Source organism: Anopheles merus, unplaced genomic scaffold (genome assembly GCF_017562075.2).
Source record: "Anopheles merus strain MAF unplaced genomic scaffold, AmerM5.1 LNR4000396, whole genome shotgun sequence".
In the NCBI taxonomy this organism is placed as follows: Eukaryota; Metazoa; Arthropoda; class Insecta; order Diptera; family Culicidae; genus Anopheles; species Anopheles merus.
Window position 1 is genome coordinate 35298 of NW_024427976.1, and position 12008 is coordinate 47305.

The window sequence follows — 12008 nt, forward strand, 5'->3', positions numbered from 1 at the left end:
GCATCACCTAACTCCCGTTCATAATCAGATTACCTGTCAGCGTGTTATTTAGATTACGGAATGAGATGCATGAGAACGAATGCTTTTTACAGGAATGAAAGAACACTGAGCAGGGGTGCACTTTCTATACGTTCTATCCAGAAAGGGATTGTGGTGTTGACGTTGTGTCGGATTTTCTTCACAAGACTACCGAAAGGAGCGTTTTTGGGATGCTTCCGCTTCCGAAAACAACGTTACCCGCAAGATTCAACATCCCAGAGGGAACACATTCAATGCAGTCTGCAAGATGCAATTAAGATGGTATTATCCGCTTACGGTGGCGTTGGCAGGGCGGTTAAAGCACACGGAAAACGAAATTTCCTTTGGCGTCGTGTGAAACTGGTTCATTTGGGTTCACAAAGATTGGTGGTACATATCAAGCGGTATCAAGGGGAGGTACGTTTCAAGGGATAAATACTTAGTACGGTTAACAAATCCTTTGTATGTCGGTCATGGCAAAGGATGAGATGAACTTTGAACATGGTTTCGTTAAATGCTTTTTTTTTTAAACGAGACATTGTCGTGAAGTAGTAGTAAGTGAATTGGTAAACAAAATCAAAAGGACACTAACAGTACACTGATATTCATTTGCAATAATACTCATATCATAATTATTACAGAACAATTATGATCATTGCTGTTTACGGTAGGGATAGCTCATTTCTAGGACGAGCATTTAAGTTGGATGAGTGATTGATCCAATCAAATCCACTAACAATTATTTAGATGTTTAGCTAAAACTTTTTTTTTCAATTTCTTACAATTTTGAATAAACTGAAAAGAAACAGCTTCATTGATTTTGTTTCGAGGAACTAAGCATCTGTTCTGTAAATGTTGAGGCGGTATTTCGATTTTTAAAACGTTGGAGTCGCATCAAATAGCCTAGTTTCCACGGTAAGTCCTGTTCAAAAATTCCTATCAAAATATCATTTTCTGCATATGGGAGAACATAAGTTTAAAAGGTTTAAGTGATTAACCAAACTATAAAAACATGTAATTATGCGTATATGTTCCACAAATTTCCGTTTGAAACATCACAAAAGAATGGAAGAGCAAAGATTCTCCATCAAATAATCGTGCCGTGGAAGGGTACCTATTCTGAGCCTCAAATGAATACTGACAAATGAATACTCGCGAGCAATAAATTGTAACCGTTTGTCCCTTTTCTCTTCCTTTTAACAAGTTGTATAGTGACATTCATCTCCGGGCGGCATCGCTTCCACACCATCAGTTACGATAGATCTGCGTTCCGGCAAGCATAATTCATGGTGTGATTAGTGCGGGCGTGGTCGCACGTCCTGTACGGCCGTCAATATATAGGACATCCCAACAGTGTGTGACAGGGTGAGGGAAAGAAATTAAAACCTGAAAACCAACACATTCGGAAGTAGGGAATGAAAAATCTAATCCATCCCACATCCGAAGCATTGTACCACCGGCCGGAGGCTATCCGGGTGCCCGTGCTAGGAAGGTTCTTTTTTGCACTGGCCAATACTTCGAGCGCGATGTGAGAAAGCCCGTTGGGTAGATCACACGCGTACAATTCATCGTACCGCTGGCAAGCAGACTTGCGGAACACCACGATTTGCACGTTCGCTGACGGCTCGAGTGGATGACATACTCGGTGGTAATGGAGAATTGCACTTCGATGGTCCTGCGCTTTCGGCGCAACTGTGTGATTATTTTGCACCAAAGGATGGCACAGACAACGACATTGCATTGAATCCTCCTGGCGGAAGCGATCGTTAGCGGTTGATTCATGGGACCATCGGGAACGTTGGACGAGAAAATTGCGAGTAACCATGGCTTCGTTATTGGATCGATAGATGAGTTTCTACGCATGCAGAGTTCAAGGACGTCAAAGTTAGGAGAGTGTCAACTATATTGGAAATAGCATACATATTGAAAATAATGAAACTTACACAATTGACAATCGATAAGTTAGCAAATTGTATACGACAAACTAATGTTTTTCAATAGTTATTCTACCATATTTTTTTCGAATGATTTTTAGGTGAAATGTTTTGGGAGTACATTTTAAAAGAAAACGTTTCCGCTTACTCAGCTACCTAAAAAAATGACTTTTGTAATTTATTGTGATTTTTTTTAATAGCAGGTGTATAACGTACTACACCACCGCACCTCAAGGTCGTTCATTTAGGAGAAGGCAAAAAAGAATAAAAAACCTAATCAAATGGTTAAAGAACGATCGTTGCCACTTAATTTACCCACTTAATCGAAAATTGTTAATATTTTGTAATAATGTTTGTAATAGTAATAACAATGACTATAATACGTCAACTTACATCTTCTTAATAGGATTGTTTCTTAAAAAACCGTTAAAGTTTGAGGCTTTTGCAATAAAACGGTTACAAACGTGTTCTTTTATAATGAACTGTTAAAAAACTACCGTTAATGCAACTAAAAATCATGCTTATTTTTATGCTTTAATCTCTGTCTATTCTTTTGACATCCTGGCATGCTTGAATTAAAATTTTTAATTCAATTTAATTTTAATTTTAATTTAATTTTAATTTAATTTAAATTAAAACGGTCTATAATGATAAAACATGAGAATACAATACATATCTATTGATATAAATGTAGATTAAATGCATACAATAACATTAAACTTTAAATGCTGCGAAAAAAAGATAATCCCACTTTTTATTTGGAAACAAGGAAACTCTCTCTGTCTAGTTACCCTGACTGAAGGACATACAAAACATTAGTCTAAATATTCAAAAATAAACAACAAATTAAAATTAAGTTTCCATGGGGCTAGCTTTTAATATGGCCGATTTACAATCAATAACTAACAATTAATTACCATGTGCTGTACTGAAATAAATAATGAATCGAATTTTGGTTGTTTCTTGTTTTTTTAAATAAGTTAGATTAGTTTTGTCTAACATATGTAGTACAACAAGCAGTTGCAGATGAAGTGTGTGGTATTGTAAGAGCAATGTTATTCAACTTCTTGTCTTGTTTTCTTTAGAATAATGGAAAACGGATAAACTGTTTAAAAAAATCAAACTCTGACGCTTAGCATGTTGCGCTATGACCTAAAAACTAAAAAACTATGCTCCAACCAACCTACATCCTATGCCAAAAGCTCATTGTTGTCCCTCGATGCGAACGTTTCACTGCTCTGTTTACAGCGCGTTCATGTAGCCCCACCGGCCATTAATCTGTTCTGGGTCAGAGCTACCCCACTGAACAGTAGACCGGGTTGATTCTAGTTGGCCAATGCAGCCCACTCTTCCAAAAATTGAACCACCCCGGTTGGTTGAAATCCCTCGGTACGGGAAAGTCAGGGCAAACTGGTTTAAAGGACATTCTTGACTGGCAATACTTTTTTTATTTTACTTTTTTCCAAACGCCATTCGGTTCGCGGTCCCAGACTATCTCACTGTCCAAACACCGTTTGGCTGTTGACTTCTACGGCACTGCTGCTAGCGTTAGCGGCGGTGTAATCCGAAATAGCTGCCCATCAGCGGCCAGCCCCGTCTGATGGTTCAAGTTTGGGTGGCGCTCGGTGAACATAATCCAATATCATTAATCAAGATTTATTACCTATTTACGTTGTTATTATTTCAAAACGGCAAACCATCAGCAACGGACCGCCCGGTGCGCTAAGCGCGGTTGGAGAATGAAAACCCGACTTGTGCCCACAATCGCATCCCATCGCCGAGACTTTGGTGAGGGTAGAAGCGAGCATTATCTTTTTCCTTGTTGCTTTGCTACCACATGGTGGAGGGTTATTTGGGGAGAAACACTCCCTGCATCTCTGGGAAAGTTGTTTGCTATTCGGTCAGCTACAGCAAAATACTAGAAGAAGCCAAGAGAAACGCTCCCTCTCTGTTTCCGCGAGGATGAAAACTGCTGATGTAGCATAAAATGGGTAATGTTTGAGTGAAACAATCTTTCTCTTCGAAAGGCCTCGAAAGGCGAACCAGAAATTGACGAGATAATACTAGTTGATCCAATAAGAGTCAAGCAACTAAGACTCGATCAGAGGGATTGATTTTCTGATCAATGTGAATATCTTGAAAGAAGGGACATTCGTTTATTTCAAACATAAAAAAGATAATTTTGAATGAAAATATAATAATTTTTATTAAAATAATCTTAAAAAATAAGTCCACAATAAGTGTGGAGCTTAATCAATTGTCCATAGGGTAGAAATCTGAACACAAAAAAGAGAGATCATATTCGACAAAAAGATTCATTCCAACGCCCAATTGGCTAGGGATAGACGTTCCTGCCGTATTAAAACCACCACTTAATCTACCACAAAATCCGCATCTGAATGAATAGACCTTCACCGCAGCTAAAGCCTTCCGCAATCTAGCCAGCTTTTTAAGCTGCCCTTTCTTTTCGAGCCAGTCGCGGTAACGGTGCGCTCTACAAGCAATTAAAAACTCAATCAACACCTTTTCTTCCACACTCGTTTAAAACCAAGCGCGAGCCAAGCAGATCTTCAAACAGGCGAGGTTTCTATTCACAGGAGCAACGTGAAGCTTAAAGCACACTGTGGTTGGTGAGGTTCTACCTAGCCTCATCCGTACACTCATCCCTTCATCATGGGTTTTATACTATCGCCGGGCCAGGGAAAGATTTATCCGAAATTGGAATCAGTTTTCTTTTCCCAAGCGGGGAGTGTGGTAGCTGAACATGGATCAGCTTTCAGTTTTTCGATTCCACTCACTGTACAGATTCATGCACGCAAACAAACATACATGGATATCTAGACCACCATTCACGAACGTCTTATTGCTTCTCATTCACGGATTTGCGATTTGCGACTGAGAATGGATTGAGTAAAGTCCGTGGCTATTCGTGCACAATTTAACCCCATCCAGCAAGAAGATGTCACACATGCTCGCGGGAGCAAAACCACCTCGAGCTGGCAATGGAACGACATTTGCGGCCAGCTCATCCACTGTGGGTCCGTGGTTTGTTCAATTTCAAATTCAATTATTGCCATAATACCTTCTCGGTATTTGACCGTTTTCCATTTTCTCGCCTTCTAACCTGCTCCCTCCATCGGTACCACTATCTTTGTCGCATTATTCTAGTCCCGTGTCCCATGCCTCTGAAACAAGTAACTGGAGTGGTGGTTGCGGATTTTGATTTGATTGTTTTTATCCTCGTGAATGAGTTTTGTGCACTTCGATTTAGAGACAAACATTTAATACGAACCATTGCACCGAAGAAGGCAAACACAGATCTGAATGGGAGAAAGAGAGCTATAGAGAACGGTAGGTCGGAGTCGCTGTACCGCTTCTGTATATGCCCACAATCGACTGTGTTCGTCCGGGGCGCAGGCAATCGAGTTAAAATTTAATTGGCAAGTTACGAGAGCCGACGTGCCACATTTGGGGGCTCGGGAAGCCAATTTGTGGCAATATACCTTGGATGTCGTTCTACAGCGCGCATGCACATGGACTGGTGAAACATCCCCATATAAACGGTGGTGGATACTGCAGCTAATTAAGTGCAGTAAGATAATAACACGACAATCGGTGCATTTTCAGCCAATTTCAGCTGATCAAGTGTGCGTGTGCATGCCGGTTTATTGTTTAACCTTTCGACCTGTGGAGGTTAGCGGACGTTTGGGCGAATTCGATTTGCGACTGGCAAGGGCGGCGCGGTCCTTAATTGTGAGATCACAATCGATCGATATTGCCAATTGTAAGGGAGGGTGAAGTGTTGGTGGGGCATTGATAACGAAATGTTCCCAGGTTATAGGCTGGTTCTGGCATAATTGTTTTGTCTTCGTGTGCAAGAGGCTCTTCGTGGTGAATGTTTATGTGGAAGTAATGACGACGAGACAAGGAGTCGGAAGATTGAATTTGTGAGCGTAAGGTGCGAAACACGGCAGGCACGGGTAAGGGTAAGCAGATTGTTATCCCAAATCAAAATATTCCAATTCAATTTCCAACACAGAGAATGGAGTTTAAGCGCATGTTTGTACACGCGGTGGTCCTGAAAACTCGATAATATAAACCGGTATTGGTTTCGGTTTAATTAATATCCAGCGGAATTGGAGTAATTAACAAAACGAGAAGACTTCAAATTAACATAAAAAATCCCTGCTTCAAATATTCAACAAACCAGCACACGGCAAAGATGATACTTTTTTTCTTAATATGAAAAGTACCAAAAATTATTATAAATTTGTTTAAAATAAGAATCCACTTCTATGGTATTTGAGAACACGTAGACACTTAAAAAAAAGCAGTTGAGTAAATCTTTTAAAACCGTTTAATATGTGGTATTTATTTTAGATTTTCTTGCTGTGCTTATTGTTTTAAAAATGACGTCGTGAGGATATGATGTTGATCAAATAAACACTATTTAGACAATATGAAAATTTTAATTTGACATATGATTTACGAGTTAATTTAGCCTGGTTGCAGGGTTAAGCAAATAATTTCGAGGATTTACTTCCAGAGAATGAGCATTAAAAAATAAACGAATATCCAGATGCTATTGCAATTCACGATTCAAAACCATAAGTGGAAGTGGAACTGTTCTCGATCCCATACGGTTACTGAATTTGGTCCTGAACTTATGTATAAAGACCCTGGAACTGAAACTGAACCCATATCGGTCTGAAACTGATCCAGCCTTGATACTGATCCTGTTACTGAACCAGAACAAATACCGATATTGGAACTGATCTTGTGCCCACACATTTCCTGGAACTTATACATAATCGATACTCTGGAACAGATCTCAATAGGATACCGCTCTACGAACTGAAACCTAACTCATATGTACCCTGTATCTGATATCCAACCCAACCCTGCAGCTGCTATTGAAGCTATACCGATTCTGCTTTTGATATCAAACCCAACCCGAGCCTAGCACTGATCCCGGATCTATACCAGCGATCGGCAAAGCGCGGCTCGCGAGCCGCATGCTGCTCGTTGATATCGAGATGGTGGATCTCAACAGTTCATATATTTCATACAAAATTCACATATTTTTGCTCTTGGTTTAACAATTTGGCTCTTCACGTGAAACTCTACGAACATCATTGCAGAATTTGCTTCTTTCGGTAGTAAAGTTTGTCGACCACTATTTTCTACCATAGCTGGAAAATGACCCTTGTCGTCCTGGCAACGATTCTGAACCGGTTCTGTAATTTATCTTTAACACACATTGTTTCTGGAATTGATATTGTATCTTAAAAAAAAATCCTGGAACTGATCCCGAGTTCAACTAGGTACATTTTATTTTGGTACTCATGGGTTTGTGGTTTTTGTCCAACCTTTTTTAAGTATCTGTCCCATCATTTATTAGAGTTTCCCAGTTTTTTAATCATTGACGCCATTGACGACAGAGCACACCACTATGGGGCAATGGAAATAAGTATCGGTTGACGGCCGAGCAGTTTTTTTTATTCACGCAGGTTATTTTATTGAGCATTTCTTCATGATTTAACGACATTTTATACTGCTATACTAAATAGTATTTTACAGATTCAATCTGCCCAAATTACTCAGAACAGAATGAAATAGAACATATATGAATAAAAATTTCAAAGAGAACCATCATCAATACAAGCCGGAGACATGCGCAGTTTTTAGAACAATATCTACGAACAAAGTGTCAAAGTGTTAAGAGGTGTCTTAAGTGGTTTTAACGATGTTTAACGCCTGGTTTGGCTACATGGATATTAAAAAAAAATTAAATGAGATAATGGTACATTACACAAACAATGCAAAAAACAAACCTTTAATTAACAAATTTTGAAAGTATGTTGTATGAAAACATTTGTATTAATATTTAATTCTATTTGAGATACCATTTGTGCATTAGAAGGATAGCTTAGTTTGGGATATTCCTCTGTTTTAACGCAGTCTGTGTACTTAACGGAAAGGTATTTCTCTGCTACTACAAAATATGCCTAGAAAGAAAATTTAATGATTTGTTTAAGTATTTATAATCCCTAAACATGCAGCTAAATGTGATCAGCACTGAACTAACGTTCAGTAGCATCAACGAAGCAAATGAACACACTTGGATACTCAAATAAAACAGCCAAATAAGCCAAATAAGAAACAAAATAGAGCTAGCTCGAGATCCATGTGCGAGTGGCACTGTTGTGGTGTCAACTTGCAGATTTGCGAGCGGCTAGCATGGGTTTATTTTTCCCCATTTTCACACATTTGGCCAAACAAACAGTGCAGTAACAAAAAAAGGATGACGTTAGTGAAAACATAGTTTAAGCCGCTAAAGTATGTGTATGTGTTTGATTTTGCTTGGACGTGTGTATGTCTGGGAGAGAGAAAGAGAGTGTACTAGAGAGTATGTTTGAAGTGCATATCCAAAGGGCGTAAAACAGAAAAACAAAAAATATCAGAAATCTGTGTGTTCAAGTGTGTGAGTTTGTGTGCTCAATTTGTTGTACAATTCGCTGCAAGCCCGTTGGCTTACAACTGTTGCAAGTTCAAAATTTACACCCTGCAGCAAGGAGATGGGAAAGTGAACTAACCAAATTGGAGACTGCAAAAAGGGTGGCGGGTAGGTGAAAGGTCGTGAGCAAAAAGGCAACACGAATGGCGTACAAAAGGGACGGCAGAAAGCAACAGAGAGCACAGGGGAAAGTACGGGATGAAAATAAATGCCTCTGCTACAGGACATTGTAACGCAATGCAGAGCAAAGTGCACACAAACGCACACTCACACACCCCTTCCGCCATCTATCCACTATTCCTGTAGAAGCACACTACTTGCCCAGCCCTTTCCATACAATCAAATGGATTTAACCATGGCTGATCGTTGGTTTTTATTTAACATCCCTCGAGGTGCTGTAGCCTGCTGCAACCAGTAAACGAGTAAAAAATCCTTTCCTTTTCCATTCAACGAGCGTTTGCTTTTTCACCCATGGTCTGATATTTGTAGGCGTTGGAGTGTGTTTGTGTGTTGGTTTGTGCATAGCGTATCCAATGGCCATTTCGTTTCAGACAACGGAACGCGGCTTCGGACGTCGGACGTCGTTTAGTGTTATTAAATTTCATTTATTAATACCATAAAACATTCTCTTTTACACTCCTTCGCGCACGGCAAATGGAAAGCGCGTTACGTCAAGAAAAAAAAATACACACACACACACACACACACACACACACACACACACACACACACACACACACACACACACACACACACACACACACACACACACACACACACACACACACACACACACACACCTACAAGCCGGCAGACAGCTCGTACAGTTTAGAGGTCTTTTTTATCAATGCCGTCTTGTTCGAAGTAATTTGGTTCAATATTTGCATGATCGAAGCTTCGTGTTTTATTTGATTTTTGTTTCTACCGGTTTGAATAGAAGCACACTTATGTACAGTTTTATGTAAAACAATTCAATAAAAAAAATCCAGAAACTTTGATGAAATGTAAAGGATGATTTGCATAACATTTTCTTAATGGTATATAATTATCTATTATATTTATTTTGAGTTCCACTTACATGTATTGTTAATCATCATATTTTTATATGTTTAATTATCTTATCGCATTTTATGTTTTCAATTGAAGAGTTTAAATGGTAGGAAATAGGCCGATGTTGTGAATAGTTAATTTTGTAGATAAATTGTACTACTCATTTTGTGCTTTGCTTTACATGTTGCGTATAATTTAATTTTGAAAAATAACTGTACCATAACTGTACCAACTACAGCGCCATAAGTAAAAAAGATTCCAAATCGTTTCGTCAAAACTCTGCTAACGAACGGAAGGTTTCCGATTTTATCCTACATAACTTATTCATTCTATTTAATCGCTTTATGGCCTACCTCACAACACGAGCTAACGGGTGAAAATTCGATTTTTCCTTTTGCGTTCCGCCACATTATCGCCTGCAAGCCGGTCCCCACCACTGCCCTGGCACGAGAAGTGGACTTCTTTGGTCAACAGCACAGTTGACTCAATTACGGTCGACTTGAGCAGAGGTTGAGCCCCGTCCAAAGGCCAACAGGGAAGAAGAACACAAACGGCCAGTTTCGCCTAATGTCAGAAAATATCGCACGGAAATCGACCTCTCGACACATCGGCCACAACGCGCCGTTCGTCCGATGGAAATTCGCAAAAAAGAAGAATAAGCAACTCTCGTGCAAGCAGACGGACATGAGAAAAGAAAACGACTCACACAAGCAAACCACAAATTCGACCGTACACGAAGAGCAAGCAAACAGCTGAAGCTGTTCCCGTAACAACGCTACAATCTTTGACGGTTCCGCCGCACAAACACACACATACAGTTGGGTGATGCACACATTCTCGCCAAGTGAAGCAGCTGCTCCACGGATGTCGGGCGCAAGAATGAAACGATGATTGGACGATGAAACGACCGTCGAGGAAATGGGAACAATTTTCCTTCGCCGCCCGATTATCTCTTGGTGAGTGCCAAAGTACGGCCACTCACACCACCATCCCAGGGGAGCAGCCGGCGGCCACCATGCATAGCGATAAGCGATTGTGGAGCCGATGCTGTGGCGGCTGATATGGTTAGATTTTCGCCCATTTCCCACCATTCCCGGCTGGGTTTCACGGCTCGAAGAGGTCGGTGCTTCCCCATCGGATAAGCCGTTGAAAATAAAGCCAAACGGGGCTGATTATGGGCAAAACTTTGCTACCATCATCACCGCCACCGAGCGTTCGCAGGCCTTTCCCTCTACCTTGCAACGAAGGGTTTAGCTGTTGCGGAGAGGGGGCAGAATGACAACGAGACAAAGGTGCGGGTGGCAAAATAAAGTCCATACTAAACATTTAAAAAATATATATGCACTGAAACAAAAAGCAGCTTATCTGGTAGCAGGCAAAGCGCACCGCTGGCCCTTGGCAAGGGGTTCGATCGGACAGACGATGCCACGCCTCGGTTGGAAAAGTTTTAAATTGGAACGAATTTTAAACTTGCTGCCCACCACACACCAACGAACTCTCACTGGCGTGTCGTCACGGCTTTAGGGGACCGTTCATTCATTCGTTTTTCTACTTTCGCTCGGCAAGCTCTCCGACCGAACGCGATGGCTTTCAGTCCGAATCTGCTGCCGTATTAGCATACTGATGGCTTTCTGGTCTGATCCCTAAGTGTGGCAAATTTTTCCCCATTCTCCATCGGTCCATACCCGAGTCCTTGAGCCAGCATTAGGAGGATATTCTTTTGTTTTTGTTTCAGTTTTTAGAGTGGATTTGCAACCAATGTCAATAAACAACACGGAATGACGAGTTTAGCGATCAATATTGTAACGAAAAATAGCCAAAAATAAACACCTACATTGCGAGTTACGCTTGGTTAACATTAGTGCCGTATCACAACTCCAATTTTTTTTTTTTAACAATGTCAACAATCAGATGCATATTGTTTTCTAAACAATAAACATACAACTTAAGAACAATTGTAACGCAGACATTGCAAAACATTACTTACCGCCTCGGTGTGGATCGGGTGTACGGCAAACAATAGAGCTGCCGCAAAGCTGGCCGTTTCCGAAAGCAGCATGGCGCACATTCTGAAATGAAAGAGGAAAAGCAATAAGTGCATTGGGTACGTACAGCATCACAGTAAGATGTAGAATCACCCATCAGGAACCACATGTGGCTAATGGTAAACGATGGGGCAGTAAATTTCGTTCGACTTGCTGGCCCCCGTCAGTAGTAACTCTTACCACCAACCTGTCGTTGGGCGCCTGTGAGATGGTGCTTCGTTAGTGTCTTATGTAACGGCTCATTTTATCTTGATCCACTCACCTACTGCAGTCTCGTTCGCAGAAAATTACTGTTTGGGTGACTTTAAAGCAGAGCAGACTTCTTTTAATTTTTTTTTTCCGAGGCTTTACTTTAGTTACCCCCTTTTTTTCTAGATTCGCACCATTGTTTTGCCTGCATGATTACGGCTCTCCAGTGGGAGACGTTGAAAATGGAGAATCCAC

General features: G+C 40.6%; 1 protein-coding gene across 1 annotated transcript in view; it reads right to left on the minus strand.

The window, feature by feature from the left end:
• Nucleotides 1-11588, minus strand: part of LOC121602302 (protein O-mannosyl-transferase TMTC3-like) — a gene marked incomplete at its 5' end in the record, with an annotated part of 37964 nt that extends 26376 nt beyond the window's left edge. Inside the window, one exon of the mRNA XM_041931073.1 lies at nt 11507-11588. Within this exon, the coding sequence (XP_041787007.1) occupies nt 11507-11588 (82 nt within the window). The remainder of the gene's footprint in view (nt 1-11506) is intronic.
• Nucleotides 11589-12008: the final 420 nt, after the last annotated feature.